Below are 27,352 nucleotides of genomic sequence, written 5' to 3'. Positions count from 1 at the left end.
ACTACAGAAAATTCTTTCCTGGGTAACTCGGATCCCACCCCATCTAATATCCATCACAGGCCATTGGGCCTATTTACCATGAATATTTAATTACCAAAACCATGTTATCCCATCATACCATCTCCTCCATAAACTTATCGAGTTTAATCTTAAAGCCAGATAGATCTTTTGCCCCCACTGCTTCCCTTGGAAGGCTATTCCAAAACTTCACTCCTCTGATGGTTAGAAACCTTCGTCTAATTTCTAGTCTAAATTTCCTGGTGGCCAGTTTATATCCATTTGTTCTTGTGTCCACATTGGTACTGAGCTTAAATAATTCCTCTCCCTCTCCAGTATTTATCCCTCTGATATATTTATAGAGAGCAATCATATCTCCCCTCAACCTTCTTTTAGTTAGGCTAAACAAGCCAAGCTCCTTGAGTCTCCTTTCATAAGACAAGTTTTCCATTCCTCGGATCATCCTAGTAGCCCTTCTCTGTACCTGTTCCAGTTTGAATTCATCCTTCTTAAACATGGGAGACCAGAACTGCACACAGTATTCCAGGTGAGGTCTCCCCAGTGCCTTGTATAACGGTACTAAAACCTCCTTATCCCTACTGGAAATACCTCTCCTGATGCATCCCAAGACCGCATTAGCTTTTTTCATGGCCATATTACATTGGCAACTCATAGTCAGCCTATGATCAACCAATACTTCAAGGTCCTTTTCCTCCTCCGCTACTTCTAATTGATGCATCCCTAGCTTATAACTAAAATTCTTGTTATTATTCCCTAAATGCATGACCTTACACTTCTCACTATTAAATTTCATCCTATTCCTATTACTCCAGTTTACAAGGTCATCCAGATCCTTCTGTAGGATATCCCTGTCCTTCTCTAAATTGGCAATACCTCCCAGCTTTGTATCACCAGGAAACTTTATTAGCACACTCCCACTTTTTGTGCCAAGGTAAGTATTAAAAAGATTAAACAAGATTGGTCCCAAAACCGATCCTTGAGGAACTCCACTGGTAACCTCCTTCCAGCCTGACAGTTCACCTTTCAGTAGGACCCGTTGTAGTCTCCCCTTTAACCAATTCCTTATTCACCTTTCAATTTTCCTATTGATCCCCATCTTATCCAATTTAACTAATAATTCCCCATGTGGCACGGTATCAAACGCCTTACTAAAATCTAGGTAAATTAGATCCACTGCATTTCCTTTGTCTAAAAAATCTGTTACTTTCTCAAAGAAGGAGATCAGGTTGGTTTGGCACGATCTACCTTTTGTAAAACCATGTTGTATTTTGTCCCATTTACCATTGACTTCAATGTCCTTAACTACCTTCTCCTTCAAAATTTTTTCCAAGACCTTGCATACTACAGATGTCAAACTAACAGGCCTATAATTACCCGGATCACTTTTTGTCCCTTTCTTAAAAATAGGAACTATGTTAGCAATTCTCCAATCATACGGTACAACCCCTGAGTTCACGCTCAGATGCCACCTCTGATGGCTGGGTCCCACTGCTTAGGGAATTCTGTGCATGTAGGGCGAGTGGGAGTACTAGACGTTAGGGACAATGCTGCACGTACAAGTTAGCAAGATAACAACTGAAAAAAAGGCCCAAACAAAGTGCTGATGCTGCATCTTTTTTTTAATTTTGCTTCTCTAAAGCGAGAGCAGAGCAAGTGACAGGAGGAAAAAAGTGATTTTAAAAAAATAAAACAAAGGAAAAAGGCAGCTGCTGGGCTATATGGGGAAAAAAAGAGTCCCCACAAGGGAGGAAATTCATAGAGGCCAAGCCCGCACTAACTCTTAATAAAATACAATACTGAAAATAAGATCAGAGTGTCTCCAAAATACAATATCTTAAGGGATCGGCAATAATACAAAATAAGGTTCATTATGTACAAACAATTTCTGCTCTTGGTCTCTGTACAACGGTGTGAATGGGAGGCCCGTGTGGGCGGTGCATAGTGGAATTGTTGGGTAAGGAGATGTGGGGGAAGAGGGTATACTCAGACCTGACAGTGGTTCTGTACTTTGGAGTGGGGCACAAGGAAGGGAGGTATGGTGGTATCTGGTGAGTGGGTCCTGGGTGGACCTTGACTGGAGCAGAGTTGTTCTGAAGGATCTTCCTCTTCCCATGCCCATGGCAGAGTGCACGTGGAATCATGGCTGGGGTTTGCTGTGTCCTGGTCTGTCCCAAGTGGCTCCAAGAGACAAACAAAACAAAACGGAGAAGAGAGGGAAGTGAGGGTAGCCCTCCTGCGCCATCCTGCTCCTTGCCTTGAAGCGCACAAGTCAGTAAGAGCCTTCCCATCCCTCCTCCTCTGGGAGTCACCTCCTATTTGCAGTCTCAGGGCGGGGGAAGAGAGAAGGGCAGCAGCAAGGTGTTGAGAGGGGACTTCTTTTTATTATTATTATTTTGGGGGAGGTTGAGAAAAATGAGCCAAAGAAGTGTCTGGAGGAGAGTGAGAAGTGGCATGGACATGGTAACTCCGATTTACAAAAGTAGGGCAACCCAGACCAGGTCTGGTCTCAGGGACGGCTCCAGGCACTGGGCCTGGAACAATTATTTTAACAAGGGGTAGCTGAGGGAAGAGGAGCAAGGAAACATGCAACTCTTCCAGCAGGGCCTTTATAGGTAGGGAGAAGGGACCAAAACTAGCATCTGGGAGCTACAGGGAGATTTTTCTGGGGGGGAACCTCGCTGGGTTTGAATGAGGCCTCTGACACAGAGCTAGAGATGAGACAGTTTCAACACCAGATTCAGCAAGTCTGGAGTTAAAGGGGTGAAGAGCTTGGTAACTTTGGTGCCAGCATCTAGAGAGCGGAGACCCACAGCTCTCTTTGGTGACCCTCATTTATTCCATTTATTGTGGATATTGAGACCCATCATCACACAACAGAGAACTTCATTCCATAAGAAAGGGTCTGTGGGGAGTGGGCAGGGAGGATTGCACTCTGTCTTAGGGAGCTCTGGTTTCCCAGGAGCTGCGGACTGAATTTTAAGTCTATTTATCAGAGTCTTCCCCATGAAATCGGTGCGCCAATCTCTGCAGATGATCAGAATGGAAGTTACGTGGGCAATCCATCAAGAGACAACTAGATCAAGGTAGGTCTTCTCTCAGCTGAGGCAGAAGCATATTAACCATGGAGTGAGGGGAGGAAATTATTTCACTCCCAAATTCTCTAGGAGACCAACCCCAAAGTTACCATGCCCATAGCCTTTCAGATAGGCAATAAACTCAGTTCTCTTTCCTTCAGGTGCATCTGACATGAGCAAGGGGTACAGAATTGGGCACTGCCCCCTGAATCTGGAGGCTTTGGGGAATGAGTTGGATACCTCTGGGGTCACATACAGATCTCCTCCTCCTCCAACCCAGCAACAGGGCGAACAATGCTCACGCGGGGAGGAGAGAAGGGCTTGGCCAGACACAATCCCTGGTTCTGGCAGTCACTGTGAATCCCATCCAGAGATCAGCACTAACATGGGCTGTGCGGAAGTGACAGGCTGAACTCAAGACCAGCATGGGAGTGTCTGAATGCAGTGTCCTCTCCCACCAAGTCCCCTCAATCACTCAGCGAGGAGGGGAGTCTGCATCCAGAGGGACGAGGCGTTGAGGTCTAGCAACTGCTACAAAGATTCAGCTGCGTCACTGGAGCGTGCCTCCCTGCAGGAAAGAAAAGACAGCAATCAGATTTGCTGCGTTTACCAGTTAGTCCCAGCCATGGGCACTGTTCCAACCCTAGCCAAGGGAGGGCAGCTTTTTCTTTCCCACCCACTGGTCCCACTTCTTTCCACAATCCCAGGAGAGTTAATTTCAGTTTTGGGAGCAGAGAACTCCTCTGGGATCCCTTTTATCCTCTCCCTTTATTCCCCATCCACTCACTGATCTGCATCTAGCTGATCCGCCCTTCTGCCCAGCAGGGTGAGGAGTGAGAGGAAACTTCAGTCCCATCTCTGTGCCCCCTTCTGTGATGGCCTCACTGCTCAGACTGTCTACAATGGGAACAAAGAGGGCCAAATAGGAGGGGGAGTCTTTTGCTGTGGGTACTGTTAAGTACTGATCAGGATGGAGTCTCCCAGCCCCAGCCCATTGCTCCTTGGCATGGACCAGCCTGCAAATGTTGGAACCCTTTAGCCATCCAGCCCCCTTATGTCTACTGGTTACTATGCCAGAGCAACTCCACATTCTAGACCCACTTGTGGTCCCCACTCTTCTGATCCATGGAGCCTCGCATGGTTCTGTGCTCCCTGCAGGGAGCAGTCCCCTGCAGCCACAGTGCCTGGATTAGTGCACTCCCAGGAGACAGAAACAGGAAAGGAGCCCATCTATCCTGCCAGCTCCGAGCCCTGTGTCAAACAGCTCCCCTACTGGGAGGACAGGGCTACTCTGATGCTCTCCCTCTCTCAGACTCCGCTGTTTTGGAGTTTGGAGACAAAGCCCCTGGAGTAGGTGGGGCAGGGAGAGGAGTTTCCAGCCTGCTTACCTCTCCTGGAACTGGTCTTTGAGGTGGGTCAGAGATGGATCAGTTTGGTTCTGGTCCGGGCCTCGCAGCTGGGATTTGCTCAGGTACTTGGCTGTCTCATGGGCCCTGGCCAGGTGGCCCTGTATGTGCTCCTGAGGTCTCCTCTCCTCAGACTGCTCTTTGTCAGTCTCCTGGCCCACAGGATGCTCCACAGGGAGGAAGGAGCTGTAGCCCTCCTCTAAGGAGCCAGCGCCCTCGTCATAGAACAGGAGGCTCCGGGACTGAACTGTAAATGGAGAGAGCACCATTAAATGCTGAGAACAGGAGCAGAACCCAGGGGCACAAGCCGTCCAGCACACAGTCACCCCAGCACATTGCAAGCCACACACGCCAACACAGCCTGTCCCACCTCAGCTGCTTGAGCCCAACACCTACGTACATACACAGCCTCCCTGGAGTACATTGAGCCTTCTTTGTGGGGAATGGAGACGAGTCCATGATTTTCTTCTCCCATCCTGTCTTTTAGCATCTGTCATGTTTTGGTACAATGGCAAATGGAGAAGGGCACTGCTGTGAGACAACTCTCCCTGGCAGGGCCCAGGCAGGCACAGACAGGGCGTTGCATTGAGACAGCTCTCCCTGGCAAGGCCCAGGCAGGTACAGACAGGGCGTTGCGTTGAGACAGCTCTCCCTGGCAAGGCCGAGGCAGGCACAGACAGGGCACTGCTTTGAGACAGCTCTCCCTGCCATATATCTATCAAGAAGAGAGGGGTTGGGAGCACTTCCAGGGGATTAGAGGAATGTGTCATGTCGGACTCACTCTTACTGGTTGTATAAATGTCTGGTGCCGGAACTGCTTTCACTGTCTGCGATGTGGAGGAGAATTCTGGGAGACATGGCATCATGGATCCCAGGACCAGAACAAAGCACAGCACCAGTACCTGGGGGTGAGACATTAAAAAACCCATCAGCACTGCCAGCCACAAGACAATGCTGTGATCCCAGCACACAAACCCCCAGCAGTGGGAGACCATGTGGTCAGATTGACAGCTGGGTCACTCACTTTGCTCATCTTAGATTATCAGGAGAAAGGATTAAGTCTGCTGTCCTCTACTGTCACTTTCTCTGAAATACTGCCAGCTCCATGTGCAGGGCCAGCTAGAGAGACAACTTCAGAGTCTCATTGCATGAGTGGGAGATGGTATAAAGAGAAGGAGGTTAGATTCACTGGGCAACAGTTTGGGAAAGAGGAGCCTACTCCTAAGAGGGGAGCCATACTATTGGCACAGACAATGAATACAGTTTGGGGGCATTGTTTAAAGCAGGAGCTAGGGGAAAGCCAACAGGTGCTGAGAAACACTCAGGTCAAATACATTTGCTAGGGATGGCAGTTAAATAAAGATGTCTCTGTATCCAGTAAAGGATAGGACCGAAATGATTGATGAACTGGACCAATGACAGCCTGAGATCAGACATCCTGTTGATTTATCAGAATTCAGATTAAGGAGTTACATAAAAACAGGCAAATGGTCAAAAATAAAAACTATCAGTGTCTACACAAATGTGAGAAGATGAAAAGCACAAATAGGTGAATGAGCATGCCTGGCAGTGGAAGAAGATCTTGATGTAACTAGAATTATTGAAACATAGTAGAATGATGAAAATCAATAGGCTATTGTAATACTGATCTATTACTATACAGGGAGGACAGGTTAGCTCACAAGAGGTGGGTGGGTGGGGGGAACAGTGTACTTGAGGTTCTATAGAATCTAGGGCGATAACAATTCAGAGTGAGAATCCGTATGGATACAAATCCCATGTCACGAGAATACAAATGGACTAGTAGTGTTATACTACCAGGCTCCAGCTCAGGCCAAAGATATTGATTGCACAGTGCTGGAAAGATCAAGGAGGTAACATGGTCTAGTAAAAAACAATAATAATGAGTGATTGCTACTACACACGTATAAATTGGTCAAGTGTCACATCAGGACAAAGGCTAGAGAAGCAATTTCTTGACACCTTAAGAGAGTGCTTTTTGGAACAGCTAGCTCTAGAGCACAAAGGAGGAGAGATTTTTAATTCACTCCTAAGTAACACATAGAAGTTGGTTCATCAAGAAACAATAGCTGAGTGACTAAGTAACCCCAGTATTATGAAGGGTACCAAATTCTAGCACGGTAACACTATACTTTAGAAAGGGGGATTTCAAAAAAAGGAGACGCTGGTCCAACAAAAGCTCCTATAGTCAAAAGTGAGAAAATGAGATTAGTTAAACTCAACATGAAGGCTACTCATGAAGTGAGCTGTAGCTTACGAAAGCTTATGCTCAAATAAATTTGTTAGTCTCTAAGGTGCCACAAGTCCTCCTTTTCAAGGATACAGACTAACACGGCTGCTACTCTGAAATCTCTCTGAATGGAGGCTACTTATGCACAAAACGGCACTCAGGCCCCTCACCAACTCAGGACTCAGGAAAATGAGGGAGGGGGGAAAACAACCCAGAATAGGTAAATCCAAAGGTTTAAGAGATTATTTGCGCCAAAAAAGATATCCTTCAGAAAATGGAAATTCAACCCTAATGAAGCCAGCAGAGAGGAGCATAAACGAGGGGAGGCAAAATGGAAGATGGAAATTGGGAGGGCTAAAAGGGAATACAAGAGCAAATAGCCAAAGATAGAAAAACAAATAATAAGTCCTTGACATATACCAGAAGCCTGTGAGAGAACTAGCACATCTGCTGGACTGCCATGGAGTGAAGGCAGCAATTAAGGAAAATCAGACATTGCTGAGAAGCTAATATATTTCTTTGTATTAGTCTTTAGTACAGCTGGGAGATACATGTCCCAGACCTACCCTTTCTAGGCAATAAAGATGAAGAGTTGTCAGAGATTGAGGAGGTCCAGGAAGAAACAGATACATGAAGGAGCAATGAGGTACTAGGACCAGATACATAGTTTACATCCAACGGTTCTGAAGGAATTTTAAAATGAAGTGGCTGAGCTGCTAACAAAAGTGTGCAATCTCTCATTCAAATCTTCTCCTACATGGGTGCCCTGGCAAGTAGCAAATGTTTTATCTAACTGTAAAAAGGGGAGATGCTAGGAATTATAGGCTCACTTCAGTTTCAAGCGTCCTGAATCAGGATTAAAAGTAAATTTGGAAACACCTGATGTACTAGGAAGAAATCAGCACAACTTCTGTAAGAAAAATGTAGCCTCCCAAGCGACTAGAATCTGATGGCTCTGTCAGCAAAGGGGTGGATAAAGTAGAACCGATTTCATTGATTTGGATTTTCAGAAGAACTTTTGACAAAGTCCTGCGCAAGAAGCTATTAAGGAAACGACTCTAGATGTTGCAAGATGAGAGGTAAAGATCTGTCATGGACCAGGAACTAGCCAAGAGGCAAAAAACCAGAAAGTACAGATAAGTCAATTTTCCCCATGGCCAAAGGTTAATAGTGAGGTGGCCTTTGTGACCATTTTAGGATTCGTGGTGTTGAATGGATCTACCAACTATCTGTGAAAAGACCAGACAGGGAGGTAGCACAAAATGATGTGGTTAGTCCAGGCTAGAGCAGACTTTGAGGTATTTCAGAGGGATTAACGAAGTTAAATGAATAGGCAGCACAATACTGGATCAAATTCACTGTTGAGAAACACAAGATAATGCACATCGGAAGGAATAATTTGAACTATTCATACATCTTGCTGCATTAAGCATTAACTAGAACCATACAGGAGAAAAGATCTGGGCACCACTCTCAGAGCTCAATTACAGCTTTTGCTTGATGTGCCGTGGTTGACAAAAAGCAAAGAAAAGGCTGTTTGTATGACGAATGAGATAGAAAATATTAGAATGCTATTATAATGAGATACTTTCATCAGGGACACTATGCTCAGTTCTGGTCACCCACTCTCAAAAACTGAAATTGCAGCTGTAGGGGGGTTCAGAGATGGGCAATGAGAATGAGTGAAGGCATGGAGAGATTGAAAAGAATGGGATTGCTTAGTTTAGAGAGGATACAAATAAGGGGCAAAAGAGAGTTAAATAATGAATGGTGCAGAGAAGGTAGATCAGACACTTCTGTTTATCCTTTCTCATAATAAAAGAACTAGGGGGAATTCAATGAAACTGAAAGGCAACAGAGTTAGAACAGGGAAAAAGGAATGCTTTTTAAACAGTGCAGAATTAACTTGTGGGACTCCTGCCACAAGCTATCCAAGGCTAAGAGCTTAGTAGGATTCTTAAAAAGGATCAGGCATTTATGGTTCATGAGAACATCCACACTGACATTAGAGGGGATACAAAAAATACACTACAGGTATAAACCCTCCTGCTTCAGTGCATAAACTTCCCTGAGGACAGGTTATTTCATCAGAACTGCCTACAGCATGGTTTCTTACACCTTCTTCTGAAACATCTAGCACTGGCCACTGTCAGAAGTGGAATAGTGGACTAGACCCAGGTCTAATCCAGTCTGGCAATTCCTATATTTGGCCTCAAAGCTTGGGACTATAAAGCAGTGAAACAGGGAAGAGGCTCTTCTGGGCTCTGAGGAAATAATTTGTCTAAATAAATCCCCTCTTTTTGCTGGACACTGGCATAGTACCCACTAAAAGAAAAGGAGTACTAGTGGCACCTTAGAGATGCATCCGATGAAGTGAGCTGTAGCTCACGAAAGCTTATGCTCAAATACATTTGTTAGTCTCTAAGGTGCCTCAAGTCCTCCTTTTCTTTTTGCGAATACAGACTAACATGGCTGCTACTCTGAATAGTATCCCCTAGTTATTCAAGGCAGGAAGCATGCTACGGGGAACAATCCCTGGCTTGTCTGGGAATGGGGTGATGGATAAAGGTGCAAAAGGAATCACGGCAAATAAAGAATGGAGGGCCTGAGGCACATACCATTAGGCAGGTTCCAGTCTGTGTGGAAGCCATTTTATATGGTCTGGAGACCTTCCCAGCCACTAGGGCCTGGAGCTTCTGTAATTGCTGGAGCAGAGTCCTAGGAGAGAACACAACCACAAGACAGTGCAATGAAGAGGGAAAGATCACGGAGGGATATGAGACTGAAGCTGGACTCTCCAATGTCCACCCCAGCTTTCCTCTGAATGAGGAGAGCTCCCTCACTTGTCCATGTCCTCCCACCAGATAGGCCTGTGAAGCAGAGAAATGAAGGGGATAGTGATGGAGGCAATGGAGCTGAAAGGAGCTGGGCGAAGGACACCTCTTCTCCTGGTGCCAACTAAACCCCCTCTGCCCTGATCTCCCATAATCAGATTTAGTCAGACCTGGACTCCAGCCCAGGCTGTCCAGATACATCCAATACCCGGGGTGGGGTGCATAGTATGGCCACTGCCACAACCCCACAATACAGGAGATTCCAGTACTTCTGGGAATGGCATGACTCCACCCCGGTGGTGTGACCTCACAGACACGGAGTGGGTGAGCTCACGCTGGCAGGGGCAGGGCAGCACACTGTTCAAAATGGCGTCCCTCATCTGTGATGCCAGACAAACTCACATCTGGTTTTGTCTCAGTACCGGACAGGGGACAAACCCTAGAAAATGAGGGCTGTCTGGCCCAAACTGGATTAACGGCCTGCCGAGGGGGGCACATCCCATAGCACTAACCACACCCCCTGGAGCATAAGGCTGAGAGGGAAGCAAAAATAAAACGTGATCTGTTTCAACTTCATCTCTCTTGGCAGACACTGCAGGGGGTTGTGGGCAAAGTCAAATATAGAGCTGAGTGAATAATTCCTCCTCTGGTTGCCCTGGCTGACACATAACAGGCTCACTGTCTTGTTTAAATTACCTCACATGTAACGGCCCTCCAGTTATGGGCACATTACGTACTGCCCACTAAAGGGCACTGGTTAGCTGGCACGGCAAAGGAATTTGCCCCGGGGGGGGGGGGGGATGGAGGCAGGGCTGCAAGGAGCATTAGTGAGCCTTGGGCTGTGTAGCCAGGGGGCCCAGATTTCCTTGTCACAAATTGCCTAGTAATTTCTCCTCTGCAGCATTGCCAACTCTTGCAATCTTATTGCAAGTCTTGTGCTAGTTGGTGTTTTTCTTAAAGCCCCAGCTCCTGGAGTCAGGTGATTCCAGGAGAAGCTTAGATTTCGTATGTTTTAAAAGTTAGTTTCCAGCCCGCATGGCCATGGAGGAAAGTGGAAAACGTGTCTCTGCAGGCTCACAAGGCCAATAAAATGAACTCAGTGTTTCTTATTTTGTAATAACTCGTGATTTTTAAGCCAATCACATGAATATGGGATCCTGACTCATGACTTTTGAATGCTTGGGATTGACAATGCTGCTTCTGCTCCTGGCTGCTTCTCAAAAGCACAGATGGAGGAAATTCAGGGGCTCTGCTGGGAAGGGAGAGATGGGCTGCAGTTCACAATCTTTCCAGCAGGTGGCAGGCCCCAACCATCTATGAGGTTGCAAAAGTTAACCAAAAAGAAAAGGAGTACTTGTGGCACCTTAGAGACTAACCAATTTATTTGAGCATAAGCTTTCGTGAGCTACAGCTCACTTCATCAGAGCTGTAGCTCACGAAAGCTTATGCTCAAATAAATTGGTTAGTCTCTAAGGTGCCACAAGTACTCCTTTTCTTTTTGCGAATACAGACTAACATGGCTGTTACTCTGAAAAAAGTTAACCACTGATTGCTGGGAAGGCATTTGCCTGACATCTCCGCGGTCTCTAAAGAGCAGTGTCTGACCTGGAAGCTGGGGTCAGAGCCTCAGGGTCAGGGGATCAGAGAAAAAGAGTCTGACAAAGAGCCTCAGAGCAAGGTCAGGGAGGACAATAGCCCCTGGCGAGCTCCAGTCATTGTGGTGGGGTCAAGAGGGAAGATGGGTTTGGTTAATAGGGTCACCAGCCAGTTCCTGTCCCGTGAACCGAAGGCTCATGGATGGAAGGAATCCCCATGTGCAGCTGCCAGAGCCTGTGTGGCTGTGAGGAGTGTATCTAAGTGCATGTCTAGGAGGTTGTGAAATCAGAACAAAGGGAACATGTGCATAGGAATACGTTAAGGAGAGCCTCCCTCCTCACCCCAAACTTCTGGCAGTCCCTTCCTGCTGACTCTGCTCTTGCTCTGCCACACATGCACAGTGAAAGGAGGCAAAGCTAACTCCAATTCCAAGTGCTGCTTCCTATTTCTAGGGCATGTGCATGTGCCTTCCATGTTATTGATTCAAAGGAAACAAATTCCTGGGGTGGAGAGGCTGCCAGCTCTGAGCACCGAGACCCCATGCACTCTCCAGATTTTCAGCCCAGGAAGCCAAGGGCCTGCTTTAGGGCTGAGAGGAGAGACTTACTCCCTTGGGCAAGCAGTTGTGCCAGTGTCAGACAAGGAGGAAGCTCCCACAGGCTTTGCTGGGGGGAGGTGGGGCACATAATGGGATCTGCATGGGTGCCAGACACCAAGAGGGCTCCCTCAGGCTGCAGGGGATAACAGGGTCTGCCCTGGTGTCAGGTTTGGAGAGAGCTGCTTTAGGTTAGATGGGACCTATGCCCATGTCAGATGAGGAGAAAGTTCCTAGAGTCTGTCCAGTCACCTTGTAAACATAGCTCTTTCTAGGGAAATCCCAAACTGGTATCTTATGCCCTTGTCTTCTCCCAGGCCTTGATACTTAATAGCCCTCTGTGCTTCAGAGAGCAGAGCAAGGGGGTTGAGAGATGGGTGTCATACCTTCGGAGGCCTCCTGCATGGGAGCTTCCATTGAGACAAGAAGACTGGAGGGGTTTGAGTGACAGTCAGAATCCGGAGAAGGATTCTGGGCTGTGGGGAGAGGAGAGGAGAGGAAGGGATGGCAGAAAGCTCCCTTGCTCCTTCCCTTTCTCTGCTGACAGCCCCTGCCTGGCTGACCCAACGCAAACATTCCACACTCACTAACCAAACCCAGCTGAATTGCTGCTGCCATTGGAGGGGAACCAGGCCCTGCTGAGCAGCCCAGATTCTGCCAGGAATTGGGGGAGGGTTGCCTTTCCTTTCCTTCCAAGCACTCCGCTGGCCTCCCTTCTTGGCAGCCCACCCCAGAAGAGATCGGGGTTGGCTTCTCTCACCTGTTTGCATTTTCTAAGGTCTCCACTTTTTTCCACAGTTCATTGTTTTCAGATGTGAAAGTCTCAACTCTGCAGGAATAAAACCCAAATCCCGTTAGTTACAAACGCTGCAAAAAAGAGACAAACATTGGACCCCATCCTCCGTCAGAGTCCAGCCCCTGAACAGCCCTGTGCCTTCAGCCTCCAGCAGATGTACTCCCAACTCCCGGAGTCAAATGATCATGTGCTGTCTAGCTACATGTTCTCAGCTGATGCTAACAATCAAGGGATCAGAGCAAAGACTGAATCCCTTCAATGCACATTAATTCCTTTGCAGTGTTTCACTCGCATGGTGCCAAGTGGCTGCAAGACTCACACCTGGGAAGAGACTCTCTCTGGGTCTGGGAGAGTCACTAGAGCAGGGGCAGGCAAACTTTTTGGCCTGAGGACCACACTGGGTTTCCAAAATTGTATGGAGGGCCGGTTAGGGGAAGCTGTGTCTCCCCAAACAGCCAGGGGTAGCCCGGCCCCCGCCTCCTATTTGACCCCCCCTGCTTCTCGCCCCTTGACCGCTCCCCTGGGACTCCTGCCCCATCCACCACCCCCTGATCCCTATCCCCTGACTGCCCCCTGCCGCCCCATCCAACCCCTCCCATTCCTGACTGCATCCCCGGGACCCCTGCCCCATCCAATCCCCCTGCTCCCCGCCCTCTGACTGCCCTGACCCCTATCCACACCCCGACCCCTGACCACAGCCCCCAAACTCCCCTGCCCTCTATTCAACCCCCCGTGCCCCCTTACCGTGCTGCCTGGAGCACCGGGTCAGGCCGCAGCTCTGCAACTGCGCTGCCCGGCCGCCCAGAGTGTTGCACCGGCAGTGCGCTAAGTCTGCGGGGGAGGGGGAACCGCGGGGGAGGGGCCGGGGATGACCCTCCCAGGCCAGGAGCTCAGGGGCCGGGCAGGAGGGTCCCGCAGGCCGGATGTGGCCCGTGGACCGTAGTTTGCCTACCTCTGCACTAGAGCCACGTTACATGTAGGACAATTTGTAACAAATGCAAGGCCACATAAATGTCTCCATCATCAGCAAATTACATCCATGGGCCACGGAAAACATGAACAGAAGACCTTCCACTAGAACAATTCTGGCCTCTCTTCCCCCTGAACTAAAAGGAGAATTTGCATTAGCTGCACCCTATTAGGGAAAGACAATCCCCGGCTCAAACACATGACCAGCTCTAGCCATTGGAGGGCAATGGAGAACCTACACGCTCTCTCTTTTCTCCAAGTTCTTCTCTGTAACTACTATGGCGAAAGCATCCAGCAAAGTACAGGGAACAGCTGAAGGGAAATTTCTGCAGGGCTGGGGGAAGAATAGTGGCCACGGAAGTGACAATAATAAAACAGAAGACTTTCCAATACATACAACCATGTGAAATGACCGTGTACAGCTTCTGAACTACCCATTCAATATTAAAGTTGTGCTTAAAGGGACACTGCCAGGTTGAACCTTTTAGGCCCAAAATGTAGGTTTTGCGCTAACTAAGGTCAATAAAAATGTTTTGGTTACTCTTGAAATTCCAATTAACATTTTTTTCTTAAAAATGTAAACCTACACTGTAGCCCAAATATGGCAGCACAGGGCTAGAGTAATAAACAGCCATGTACAGACACTATGGCCAGGAGTGGGGAATGAACCTAGGACCTTCAGGACTGAAAGTGCACAACCCTGCCACTCAAACTAGAGGAGCAATCCCATCAGCTGTAAGAGGTAGACTTTTATCCTTAATATGGGCTAACCACCAGAGGGAGACACGCTCACACACAGCTAATGTATTACATAAGGGCATAAGAGCCAGAAGTTGAAACTGACTCATCTGTTTTCACTGTGCAGTTCTCTCCACTTAGAGAGGAAAGTGAAAAGTTAATTAGGCCTTTTAAAGAATCTGTCCATGGTAATGATCTCAGGTGTTATTAATGACACAGGACACTATTTTAAAATACTGGTCATGAAATTGGATCCTTGCAGACTGGCTTCTGTGTCTGAGAGGCCCATTTGGGGCTCCACACAAGTGCGGGGAGCCTCTTGCACGGATCTGATTGCAGGGCCATGGCATAGATTATTTCTAACCTGATAGTGTCCCAGTACATTAAATTTGTAACTGCAACTCAGACAGAAAAACTGGGAACTATGAGCGGAAGCAGATCCTGTTGCCCTAGCTCACATCATAAGGAGAAAACCAAAGTTCAAGCAGGGGACTTTGGGGAACAAACTTGGCCTTAGCATCTTCCTGGCTATCAGCCACTTGAGTCATCATCTTAACATATAGGGATGAGGGAATTGTATTTAATGTTCCAAAATGTCCACGCTCCCATGGCATCCACCATATGCAAAGTAGATAACAGCGTATGCAAAAAGCAGTGAGATATACAGTTACTCCATATATTCATGCAAATGTGGGATTTCTGATCCAAGCAGATGCACATGTAATATAGTGGTAGTCACACTACCACTACCAAAATTTGAATATAGGATGTCAGAAGAATCTGTATTTGGGTATGTACTTGACAAGTCATTTACTTGGTTTGATCCACATTGTAATTAGCATAGGCTGCAAAGCTAGAGGGGGGCCTGAGCCATGGCCTGACCACTTTTTGCCTGGGCCAAACCTCAGTGGCACTGTGACCCAGCATGCTGGGTCACAAGACCACTGACTCAGATTTCGAGGTGGTGGGCATAGGAGCTCATCGACTAGGGCTGTCAGATGCTGGTGGGGGTTGCACCTCAGAGGAAAACAAGAGGGCCATTTCGTGGTGGGGAAAATCTGTGCCTCCCCCCACCATTTTAAAGGGCACCCCAAAGCCCCGATTAGTGATCAGACAGACCAGAGCAGCTTCTACGTTGGAAACATTAATCTCACCAAACACGCTACCCGAACAACGGGTCATAAAGCCTGGAATATTGGGGGCAAACAGAATAAGGCAAGCAGAAGGAGTGGGCTTTTTAAGGAATAATCTAGTGCTGTGAGGGTCTGATAGGCTGTCTGGGGGCAGGCGGAGGAGGTGTGGGGGGGTTGTGCACAAACCAAATCTGTGTGTCAAGAACCCCCAGACAAATTTCATGAAATAACCTGACACCTGTACAGAGAATCACATTTAGAACTAAAACCCCAAAGGCCTGCATGCTGAGGACTCACCGCTGACAAACAGCTTGTCACCACTACTAGGCTGTGCTCTGAGCCACAGAAATTAATTAAAGGAGCCAGCTGAAATCTCAGATCCTTTAAGAATATTTTTTAACTTAACAGCCCTGGGAACAAGATACTATCAAGGGCAGCCAGCCCAGGCATTGCAGTGCCATTGCTTTTGCTAGCATTAGTGTTTTAGACCATCCCTCTACAGTACTGGGATTGGGAGAGAGAGCTTTGGGGCTGATGCAGCTATTTCTGTGGAGGAAATGCTTAAGCTGAATTCCAGCCCCCAGAAGTGGCATGTGGAGTGGACAGCCAGATGGGCTTTAGAGCCCCAAGCACTGCACAAACAAGATGAGTAGTGACAGTGTGCAGGCCAGTGGCCCTCATCTCCAGTAATACCCTTGTTTGGATGCTTAGAAGGGAGGAGAAGACACTTACTTTTTCTCTAGACACTCCACATATTCCTTCTTCTTCCTGCGACTCTCCTGAGCAGAGATCTGGGAGGTGAGGAAGTACCAAACATGAGTCAGCACTATAAGCCTCAAGGCACTTCTCTGCCCTCCCCCCAGTTTTGTTACATGCCTGCTTCCTTTGCACACGCTTTCTTCTGTCCAATGGCAGAATGGGCTATTGCACTTGCCTTTCACATCTGGCCACAAAACACTTAGGAAGCCAAGAATGGGACATTTAGAATTGCCCAATGTGAAGGTTACAAAGCTCTTTTGCAATGTGCCTGAACCCCATCTCCCCTGCAGGCATCTCTGGGGTCACTCGGAAACCTACTGACTCATGTGGCTACGTGATGGGGTTGGCTGGAAAGAATCTTACCCTCAACCATCTTTGAATCACCAATGGTGACTAATACATGCTGCAGGATCTCTCCAGCTCTCCCATGGGCTCCTGCTAATCTGAGTGGCTCAGGGAAACTCACAGCCTGTACCCAACTATATGATTGAATATATATATTATGGTAGTGCCCAGTGGCTTCATTCAGGATTTGGACTCCTTAGTACTGGGTGCTGAACAAACAATAGAGGAGAACATGGTCCCTGTCCCAAAGGGCTTACAACATACTTTGGACAAGCTGCAATAGGTGATTGTGGGAAGGACGGGGAGAGGCGAGGGTAACAATAGCAATAGGATGGTGTGGTTACACTGGCTGGCTATGACATCTGCGCAACTTGATGTTTCTGAATCATTTAAACTATTTGCTTAAGATGTAATGAAATGAGAGACCTTATTCTTGATTTTCCTCCTGACCCTCTTCAGTGCTTTCTCCTCTGCTTTGGTGAGGGGCAGCTTGGTAGGGATGGGGTAGCCCTCTGCAATCAGGGTGCGTTTCTCCTCCTCGGTCAAGAGCAGGGGGCCTGATGTCCCTTGTAATTTCTGAAATACACAAGCCTATCAGTGGCAGACAGAGCATCAGCAACAAATCCCACCCCACGGGTCCTCACCGCAGCCACCGCAACAGGGGACCCTCATTGTAAATAAACCCATGGCAATGGTCTTCACTGCAGCCCCGGGAACCTGTCCCCAGTGACACAGCCAGCCAGCTGCTTCACACTCTTCTCACTAATACATCTGCTCCCCAAGCTGTTGTTGGCTATGGGCATTTGTTGTAGAGCTCATGATAAGCAGTTACCACATGTCCCTTCTACGTGACTTCTCAGTTATTCCTGTGCCAGGAACTCCCTTAAGTGTTCTTTAGTGAATCTGGTGGTCCTGAAAGTGAAGGGCTAACCGAATACTGGCTGGAGCACAGCAGTCACAGGCAGGTGCTATGCAAGCCTCTTTTCATCACTCTCTCTCTGGTATATCTCTCAATCCTGACCTGCAACCAGGGGTGAAAGGGAGCTGGTACGGGCCAGTACGGTGTACCGGTAAGAACCGCACCGGCCCATACCCAGCCCACATTAAAATGCTGCCCCTTTTGCCTCCCCTGTAGGCAGCCCTGCTGATAGGGTCCGTATGGCAGGGCCGCCGACTGGGGGGGAGGGGGAAAATGGGGGGAGGGAAGGGGCAGCAATGTTAAAGCGCTGCCGCATTTAAGGATGGTCCTTTGCTGCGGCAGGGCTTTAAAGATCCTCAAACCGCTGCCATGGCAAAGGACCATCCTTTAACATTGCTGCCCCTTCCCCCCGTCGGCGGCCCTGCTGGTAGGGTCTGTATCGGCAGGGCCGCCTACAGGGGAGGCAACAGGGGCAGAGACATTAAAGTGCTGCCACAGAAAGGACCCTGCAGTGCTTTAACGTCCCTGCCCCTTTTGCCTCCCCCCCGACCGCCAACAGGGTGGGGAGGGCAAAGGGAGCAGCTGCCCCGGGGCCAGCGATTTAAAAGGGCCAGGGGCTCCGGAGGCCGCTGCTGCTACTGCAGCAGGGGCATCCGGAGCCCCAGGCCCTTTAAATCAACACAGGAGACCCGGGTGGCGAGGGCCAGGCAGCCTGGAAGGGCTGGTTGGGGGATGCTGACCCCCCAGCCCCGCCCCTTCTGCCCAAGGCCCCTCCCTGGCCCCGGACTGGTAAGTGTCCCAACTTATTTTCACCCCTGCCTGCAACACTCCCCCACCCACACCACCACTTCAGGCCTGGGGTCCCATCCAGCTCTGCCAATCGACCTCACTCCTGATTTGCAGCGCCCCTCTGGCTATCCAGTCCTTGGCCTGAGCAGAAATTACCAACAGTGAGACTAACAACTAACAGCCAGGTAAAGTCTCCCAGCTCCTGTGAGCACAAAGAACCCTGCACTCTAGGCTGTGGCGGAGCTTGTATCCTGCTGGCATTCTGAGGTCTCCTTTCTAGTTCCTTACATGCGGTGCTGTGAGGAGAGGCGAGGTGGAGATTGCACTGGAAGAGCGAGCAGCTGGCCGGGCTGGGCTGGAGGGAGGCAGGGACCGTGGACTCTGGGATCCATCACTGTCACTGCCATGGCTGCTGGGGGGCGTTGGAGGCATCTGCACCAGGTCATCTAATGGGAAGTAAGGAGAGCACATTTATCACTACATCATCAACCTACTGGGATAGGTGTGGGGCAATGGACAGCACCAGGGCAAAGTGCTTCCATGAGATTGGGGTGGAAGGAGAAAGCACTGCCCATAGCACAGTGGGAGCTGGAGGAGGGCAAGTTAGCTGAGGCTCAACCCAGGAAAGACACAGATAATGTTGGTAGCTTGGGGGGAATAAATGGAAGAACCATCCAAGATTGTGCCATGACCCACACACAGAGAGCACATTCTCCATCTTTGCCTTTGAGGCGTTCATTGGAGCCAGGGCTGTTTTTGGTGCCCAGGTACTGCCTGTGGCCAAATCGCTTTCTTTGAACTATGCTCAAGAAGAAGGATGCAAGCTAGCCATCCTTATCCAGGCCTTTGTCGCCTCAAGAGTCCATTGCTATGATGTGCTCTGTAAGGGGCCTGAGAGCACTCAGGAGCTCTGATTTTGGGTGCTTCAATTTTTGTGTCTAGTTTGGGACATTCAGAATCGTGGACGCTTGAAAATTCAGCCCCGGAAGGTTTGGAAGTTGGACACTTCAGCAGTGCCTCTCACCCCATGTGATACAGCTGCAGCTGCAGTCAGGGGTTCCAATTAGGAGGAGTTGGGGGTGAACGCTTCCCCCTCTTGCACTTGCTCAGAGTTCCATAGGCTGCAAAACTGAGGGGATGGAGCAGGCGTGGCCTGACCACTTTTCAGCAGTGGTCCCATACTAAATCAGTACTGTTGCAACGCCACTGAAATTTGACCCCGTCGCCCCTCTGTACAGCTGGAGGGACAGCCAGGCTAAATAGCGTTCCAACCTGGGCACAGGGAGTCTGTTCCGATACAACAGAGTGCAAGGGAGTACCCCGAGAACTTGACTCCCAGTAGCACTGGCTCACGTACTGTGTGGGTGAGAGAGAAGGGAAATCCCTGGGCTGAGGGAGAGCTGGGTCCCCAGTGGAGGAGGTATAAATGGGGACTGGAACGAGCTCCCTGCTGGGGGAGATGGGACCAGAACTTGCTTCCCAAAGAAATACTTGAATTGGAACTACCTACTATAGTCAGCAGAGGTGCTTATGCTGCCATGCGCTTGGCTTAAAGGAGAGGGAATTGTTGGCTGTGGTACCCTGCACAGGGTTCTAGTCCTTGGATAAGCTCCCTGTTCCGTCTGCCTCAGCCTATGTTTGATAACCTGGCCATACTACACAGCCCACCATTTTTCATAGACGTTTGGGGATGAGGCAAGCCGAGGAGACGGGATATGACGAGGGTCACTGTTAGCAAGGAGGCCAGTTTTACTGATATTCATAAAAGCAACCTGTTGGATGTGCTATAGGGGTGTGATATTTGTAAGCATCATTGTTAGTTTTAATTAGTGTGAAGCAGACTGCCCAACAGGCCTGGATTTCACATGGCCGTCCAATTTGATCCTCAAAACCCCTGTCTTGGTTGAAACAGAACATTTCCCATGTTCGGTGGCACCCACCCACCTGCAGCTGTATGCAGCATGTTACACACGGTGCATACCATTGGCAGGGGGTTGGGAAGAGGCAGAGACAGCTGCTTCTGGGTATGATCAACCCCCAACCCAGGCATGTTCAGTGGCTGTGGGGTTGCTCAAAGACAGGAGTGATACTGCACCGGGTGGTGGCGCAGGCTGGAAGGTGGAGGGTGAGCGTAGCATGGACTCAGCGGCTGCAGCGGAGATGGCTCCACAAGGATTGGTGGTGACCAGCTGTGTCCCGCTTTAGCCACTTGAAATGTTGGGAAGTATGGTGAAGTGCCCAGGGCCTAGGATGAGTGCTAGAATTGCTAAATACACACAAATACAAACATTCCTGCCCCAACAATGCTGTGCTGTGGCTGCCAGGCTCTCTTCCTGATGTCACTGCTCTCCGACAGCCAAGGGACAATGTTTTTACTAGATCTGAGTCAGGTATTTCAGGCAGATGTAGGACATAAATAGGTGACATCATAATTTAAAATCCTTCTAACGTATCCCTACAATCTCGGTTACAAAATAAGTTCTCTAATGGACCTTGGTGAGGTCTAGTGCCAAGGACAAAATCAGAGATGCTAGAAAGCATGTCTCAAAAGGCACGCAGTGCCCAATTAGCAATGCCTGAATCGAGCCAACTTCCAGAGGACTGGCTTTGCCATCTTTGGAGTTTGCCAAAATGCTGAGGATCTTTACAGGGTATCCAGATACCACAATGATGGGCTGGTATAAGAACCAAAATAGCATGCAAAGTCTGTTATGCACTGGCTCAGCTATACTGCTCCAAACCACCTCCCAGCACACACTCTCAAACACAATAAGGTCTCCAGGGGAAGAGCACCACTCTGTGCCTCAGTTTCCTCATCTATAAAATGGGAATAAAGATATTGACCTCCTTTGTAGTGCACTTTGATGAAAAGTGCTATTTGGGAGTTAGGCATTATTATTATTAAAGCATTTCAGGGGCTCACACACTTGCCACGGTACTTAATGCACCCAAGTGGCTCTGGTTGCTCGGTATCACAACAGGTCACCAGGTGCTTGAGAAGTGCCTCAGCTCTGGGTTAGAGGGCTGACCCCACTCCTGTGGGCCCTATTGTATGTGGGAGCATGATTAGGCTGGGTGTCTCTGGGGCAGTCAGAGTTCTTAATGGAGCCTTAATTGTGCATTTTCGGACTTCAGATGTTTGGGTTCCTTTCGCATTAAACTGAATTTCGAATTTCCTGGCTTTTGAATGGTTGTTTTTGGATAGCTCCAAGGTCCCTGTGAGGCTTTCAATGCTCAGGTCTCTCATATATATTTTCAGCTGTAAGGTAGTTTCTTGTGCATAGGAGTTGCAAACAATTCTGTACGTGGCCATTCGTACATGCTGTAATTCCATTTGTATCTGAACACGGGTAATTCAGCCTGAAGATAGGGGATCCATGGTAACCCATCTCAGCCTGCCCTGTTGTTATTCTATGTGTAAGGCTCGGTGTATGAGAGTTGTTTTGTGTGTCTATATGCATGGCTTGGAGTGACGAGGCTTTGCAGCCAGATCTGTGTAATATTGAGGGGATGCATGACTGGGCTAAGTACCAGCTGGCTGATTCTATTTTCTTACCTGCTGGTACATTTAGAAACTGGTTCACTTCTTTGGGCTCAGCTTTGATCACAGGTGCTGGAGTCATTTCTACAGGAGTCTGTGAAAGAGCAAGAGTACACAGTTGTCTCTGAGTGTCTTTTTCACCTCCCTCCCCACGTTTCAGAAACAGCCCTCGCAGAGTATGTTGATTGCAGCTACTGCTTCACCAACTCTCTACTTTGCCACATTCTATCCAGTGCCCTGAAGCCCGCCCGCCAGCCTGCTTGCTGGTCTAGCAGCAGGTACACTGACAACCCACAGCACACAATCACGTCAAAAATCTCTATCGTTGCCTGAAACACCAAATACAAACAAGTGTATTTGCTGAGGGAGGGGAAGCCACACACAGCCATGCTGCCACTGCAGATGATAAGGCAACATCTCTGAATGAAGACTACTACCTCCTTGGCCATTAGCCCAGCTCAAGGCCCAGAAAGCACTCTTTAAACTGACCTCCCAATTCAAGAGGGATGCCTCTCTTAGATCTGCCTTAATCAGAGCTGGGAGAATTTATACAGGCTTTGAGAAATGGAATAAAACCCCTCTAGTGCTCTTAGGACTTTCACCAGGGCCACTGAACAGCTGTTTCTGATCAAATAGATTAAGAGTTAACATGAACAGCACGTTGTTCCCAGCTGGACTGAACTGCCCCCCCTGCTCCCAGCCTCCCTTCCCCCATTCCACCACAGGCAAGAGAGATTTTTACACTAAACAGATACATTGCAAACTCCCCCAGACAGTAAACACAGCTGAGTGTGGACCTTGCTACAACTGCCAGGCACACAAAACAGATCTGCATTCGAGGGCACGGCAAGTTCAAGCTGCATAAATAATGGAGGAAGTTTATGTGCATTTTTAGCTTGAATAGTTGATTTGTTTACTAGAATTGTCTGAAAGGGAAGATGCCCAACATGAGTGAAAAAAGGAAGAGAACCCAGGAAAGGATCTATTATATCTGATGGGCCACAAGATACAAGACAGTTCAGCACCATGCAAGATTGGACAAACCTCCCCTCTCAGAAGAGCCCCCACCGGAACCAGGGCCAAACGGAGCCCTCAGTCATCCCCATGTCACCAAGGGCAGCCAGTATCCAAGGGTGTTCTTTAGAGAAACAGACATCTTAAGGACTCGGGAGTGGGCAAGAGCTTTGGTCCCTCAGTTCTTGGAAATATTCATAACAATTGTGAACACTTAGTGTGTGGCATCCACCTGCCCTCACAAACAACAACAACTGGAACCTCAGAGAAGGGTTGTTATCCCTGTTGTTCAGCTTGGGAAAGTGAGAGGTTTTATGATGTGCCCAAGGCCGCATGACAAGTCAGTGGCAGGACTGGGAGAGGGACTCAGGAGTATGAGGCTCATATTCAGCCCATTAGTTAATTCTGCCTTCCCTAAAATTATCTCACTGGGGAAGTGCCTTTGAACACTCACCAGCAAAATGGGCTCCCCAAGGGCTAAAGAAATATCAGCAGACTGGAAGGAAAGGGCCTTCCATCAAGTTGAAATGCTAGTGAACAACTAGATGGCTCTGGAGTTGGTAAATTGCACACCAGGTGCCTCAAGGACATTGTTTTGAATCTAACCCACACTGTTAATAATTTCAAGTCTCCTGTGTTATAGAGGGGTAAATCTTTCAGTGTCTACACAGGAGGAGTAAGTTCTCCTTGGTCCTTTTGCTCTTTTAATTAAAACGGGGAGTGAGTTTAATACTGAGCCTAAAACCGTTCTAATTGTCATTTCAAGTGAGAAATTACTAGCTATAAGGAAATGGTTGGGCATCAGCTTTGTTTCACCTTCAGCCTTCTGTCCAGGAGGACTCTATAACTTCAGGCAAGGGGCCCACAGAGCCAAGACAGTGTCAGAATTTGTTGTTGGGAAGTTCCAATTACCAGATATATAGCCAGGCACATATTCTGGGTAAAACGGGCTCACCTCTTCAGGTGCCGGCAGTCTCTGCAGTGGGTTGAGGTTCAGCGCTGGCACTAAACTGGCTGCAAGCTGGGGTTCAGGAAGTTCTGGAGCCAGGTTCTGTTCCTGCTTCACCATAATGGAGCACAGCTTGTGCCCAAGGGACCACACTCCGCTCTCCAGATCTGAAACAAGCACAGCATGAGAATCAAACTCCACCAAGCTTCTTGGGACACCAGCAGTAACAGGACAAGGCAAGAGACATCAGAAGCCTTTATCGGCAAAGGGTCCCTTTCCAATGTGTATGGGGGATACAGGTGTCTTCTGCATTAAGATCTGTGATAGGCACTGCTGCTGCACAAGTATGTGTATACCCTCAATATTTAAGGGGTCAGTTAATCTCTCTCCTCATGGACACTACTGGTGCTGACATTCATTCTCCAGGTGTGGAGGAATGCATGTATGCTGCTCCCAACCCCCAGGCAGAAGCAGGCTGCAGTCTCCACCATGAAGAGCATTAGTGTAGAGGGAGAGGGAAAGCCCTCTGAGAAACACCTAATGGGCCTGAGTGCCCCCCTCTGTGTGCGAGCTTGGGGTATGAATATTTATGGGGACAGGAGATCACAGGAGCTGGATCTCAGACAAAAAGAGATAATGGTCAATTCAGAGAAGGTGAAGTCGCTTGGCCTCTACTCTGGAGTTTTGGTCCCATCCTTCCTGCTCCTTAGACACCTCAGCCTGCCAGGAAGCTAGTCTGCACCTGGTTCAAGTCATACATCCTCCTCCCTAATGCACTTCCCTTCCTCTTTTATCTCAGTACTGGACACTCATTGGCCCTGCCACACTACGGCCTTTAACACAGTATATCACCAGTTTGCGTGCTGGCTAGTTCTAACCATGGCCTGGTTAGCTCTGATCAGGAGGCCAGATTCTCTGCCACTACCCTGGTCCCTAGACATTGCTCTGGCAGAAGCTAGGGACTGCAAAGGGGTCACAAAAGCCCAGAAGAGAGTTCCTCTGGTGTAGGAACTGCACAGGGCCTGTGTATGCAGCCATAAACTGCTCCTCTGTGCAGCTCCCAGTGTAGGGCACACGCCAGGGTCAGGGAGTGAGTGGCCATCCTGCGCTGTAGAGTAGCCTGTAGGCAGCCATAAGAAGGCTGCCATAAGTCAGAGCAGCCACTTCTGTTGGGGCAACATCAGCCCCGAGTGCACTCAGAATCCAGATGGCACAAAGGTGGCTTAAAGTCACCTTTGCCCAAACTGCTCCTGGGCTATGCTTTCTACGAGGCAGCACAGAATTTAGCCCCGGTTGGTGCCCATACAGAATGTAGTTAAAACTCTGGCAGTAATTAGAGCTGTAAACAGTGTGTCACCCTTGGCAGTGGCCTATGCTGGCTGTCTTCCTGTAACTAGTCTGGCACACTTATTTTGCTGTGCAGACAGGACTCCCTAACTGTGCCTGTGTAACTGGTTGGGCTTGTCTTCCTTCCTTCCAGCTCTCTGTGCAGTAGGATGCCCCTGAGTATACTTCCATATGCCCTGCTGGTGCTGCTCTGTATGTATATCTGCCATGCCTATTCCCTGCTAGGGCAATATGGGATAGCTACCTAGATTTTCCCAGAATGCACCAATGCAAACATGATTAGGCACCCTAGTAGGTGTGAACGCATAACACAATAGTGATGGCAGCAAAGCTGTTATGTGGACACAAGCTGAACTGTATTACCTGTTAAGGAGGCCAAGCCATAACCAGTTACAGAAGCCACCGTTGCAGCTCTAGTGTGGATGGGCCCTGTATTTTGGAGAGTGCGGGAGAGAAGGGGTTACAAGGCCACAGGTAACTGCACCCGGAAACCTTGGATGAACTTTCGCCTCCATCCAGCTGTTCTGCTACAATGGTAAAAGCGGGACTGGAAAGCTTTACATGTCCCTTTCTGTGAGAGGAACGGCGCCCCCTCTGCCTGCGAGAGCTGTGGCTGCTGGACTTGTTACTAATCAAAGCAGAAGAGGGCAAGCAAGGGGCTCTTTCTGTCTAGAATAAACTAGGTGAGAGGGCAGCCCCCAGCTCTGTTAGTCCAAATAGGCCAAGCAGTGAACACCCAAACAAGCACATGCTGTCTTTCCTTCTCCTGTCCCCATGCCAAGCCCCTCTGTCTGTCCCACCCTGCAAGATTTATTACAAGAGCTATTGGGTTACAGAGATGAACCAGCCAACAGGGTGTCGTTAAGGGCCAGATGAGAAGGCATTTTCCATGGATGCATCTACATTCCACAGCCTTGGTGGATCCCAAAGGTACAGATGATCTAGAAACACTGAAGATGTGTCTGGATACTGCTGTGTGAGTGGTGCCAGGAGATTCTGACTCAGCATGCTTTTCTAGATACATTGTTTATGGTCAGATATTTGGAATGGGTGTGCAGTAAAAAAATATGGACCCATCACACACAGATATGAGAAATTCATTGCTCCTCTGGAAACAGGGAAGGGAGTGAAGAGAAATGAGGGGAGAAGGGGAATATAGTTAAATTTAGTGTCTTCATTTCTCTTTCCTCTCTGTGCTATAGAACCACAGCCTGCTTGTTGGCATGGAATTGGACTTCACAGATCAACAGCTCACCCAGTTGCATGTAATCAGACCTACACCTTCTGCTCTAGAGAACTGTAGTCGGCTCCTGGCATGAAATCATGCCTGCACTCCCTGGTCTGCAGAACTGCAATCTGGTACCTGGAACCAGAGGTTCCATATTTGTACCCATAACCTATTAGGCAAGTGGATTCCAATGAAAAACAAGGTCATGAGACTGATGAGCAACCTGAACCTCGCAACCTAACTGAATTAGTGGGTGTCTTGCCTGGGATGGGCAGGATTCTGAAGTTTTTGAGGACAGCAGGGAAGCATGGAGAAACCAATGTGTAAAAAGCAACAGCCGGCTCCAAAACTAGAGACAGCCTAGGTTCCCTTGAGAATGCTGCAGGCTGAAAGGGTATACTTAACCCACACAGATGTTAAAGGAAAACTATTTGTGGCATTGCGTTTTAAGGGAAGCACTAATAGGTACAATGCAGAGATACATCTGGATTTGGGTTCAAATATAAATACACATTAAAATGGAGGTTTAACCCACACAATTTCAGCATAGGGCAGTTGGCCCCAATTCACAGATGGATTAAAATGTGTATCAATTCAAATATGAGCCAGATATAACCCTGGAAATGCAGTTTTTTATCCCCTGCATGTGACTATGTGTGTTGCCATATGTGTGCCACAATGATATTTTGTACTCATTCACTGCACAGAGGTGAATTTCACCCTCTGACTAGTAATGTAAGGCTGGCACACCACTTCAGTCCTATTGATTTAAGTGGGGTTTAACTGGTGCATAGTCTGCACAAGAGCGATTGTCACCCTCAGTGTCCCAAATATGTGCTAGGCTCTCTACAGACATAGGAAAGCCCCAAAGAGCTTGCAGTCTAAGCAGAGACATGACAATATATGGAAAGAGGATGGAGGGGAAGAGATGACAAGTGTAACAGATACAAGCTCCTGAGTTAGCTTAGTACAACTGCACATCTTTGTTTTGTGTTTCACTGCTCCCTGCATCTCCATCCTGTTTGCTTCTCACCCTATCATTATAATCTTT

The 27,352-nt window shown here is 48.5% G+C and overlaps 1 protein-coding gene across 2 annotated transcripts in view; it reads right to left on the bottom strand.

Annotated features, from left to right (window-relative positions):
* Positions 1-1,629: 1,629 nt before the first annotated feature.
* The window catches only part of CREB3L1 (cAMP responsive element binding protein 3 like 1), a 71,121-nt gene continuing 45,398 nt past the window's right edge, over positions 1,630-27,352 (bottom strand). The window contains exons 3-12 of one of the 2 annotated variants that reach the window (XM_074957020.1): positions 23,733-23,893; positions 21,779-21,857; positions 18,511-18,668; positions 16,941-17,090; positions 16,143-16,201; positions 12,535-12,603; positions 9,368-9,467; positions 5,280-5,400; positions 4,481-4,745; positions 1,630-3,660 (exon numbers count right to left, since the gene is read on the bottom strand). In XM_074957020.1, the coding sequence (XP_074813121.1) occupies positions 3,624-3,660; positions 4,481-4,745; positions 5,280-5,400; positions 9,368-9,467; positions 12,535-12,603; positions 16,143-16,201; positions 16,941-17,090; positions 18,511-18,668; positions 21,779-21,857; positions 23,733-23,893 (1,199 nt within the window). In that variant the 3' untranslated portion in view covers positions 1,630-3,623. The remainder of the gene's footprint in view (positions 3,661-4,480; positions 4,746-5,279; positions 5,401-9,367; positions 9,468-12,534; positions 12,604-16,142; positions 16,202-16,940; positions 17,091-18,510; positions 18,669-21,778; positions 21,858-23,732; positions 23,894-27,352) is intronic. The other variant, XM_074957021.1, reaches the window with a different exon arrangement.

The sequence above is a fragment of the Natator depressus genome, chromosome 6 (assembly GCF_965152275.1).
Source record: "Natator depressus isolate rNatDep1 chromosome 6, rNatDep2.hap1, whole genome shotgun sequence".
Lineage (NCBI taxonomy): Eukaryota > Metazoa > Chordata > Testudines > Cheloniidae > Natator > Natator depressus.
The sequence above is the reverse complement of the archived record's forward strand: the minus strand, read 5'-3'. Positions and strand labels throughout refer to the sequence as shown.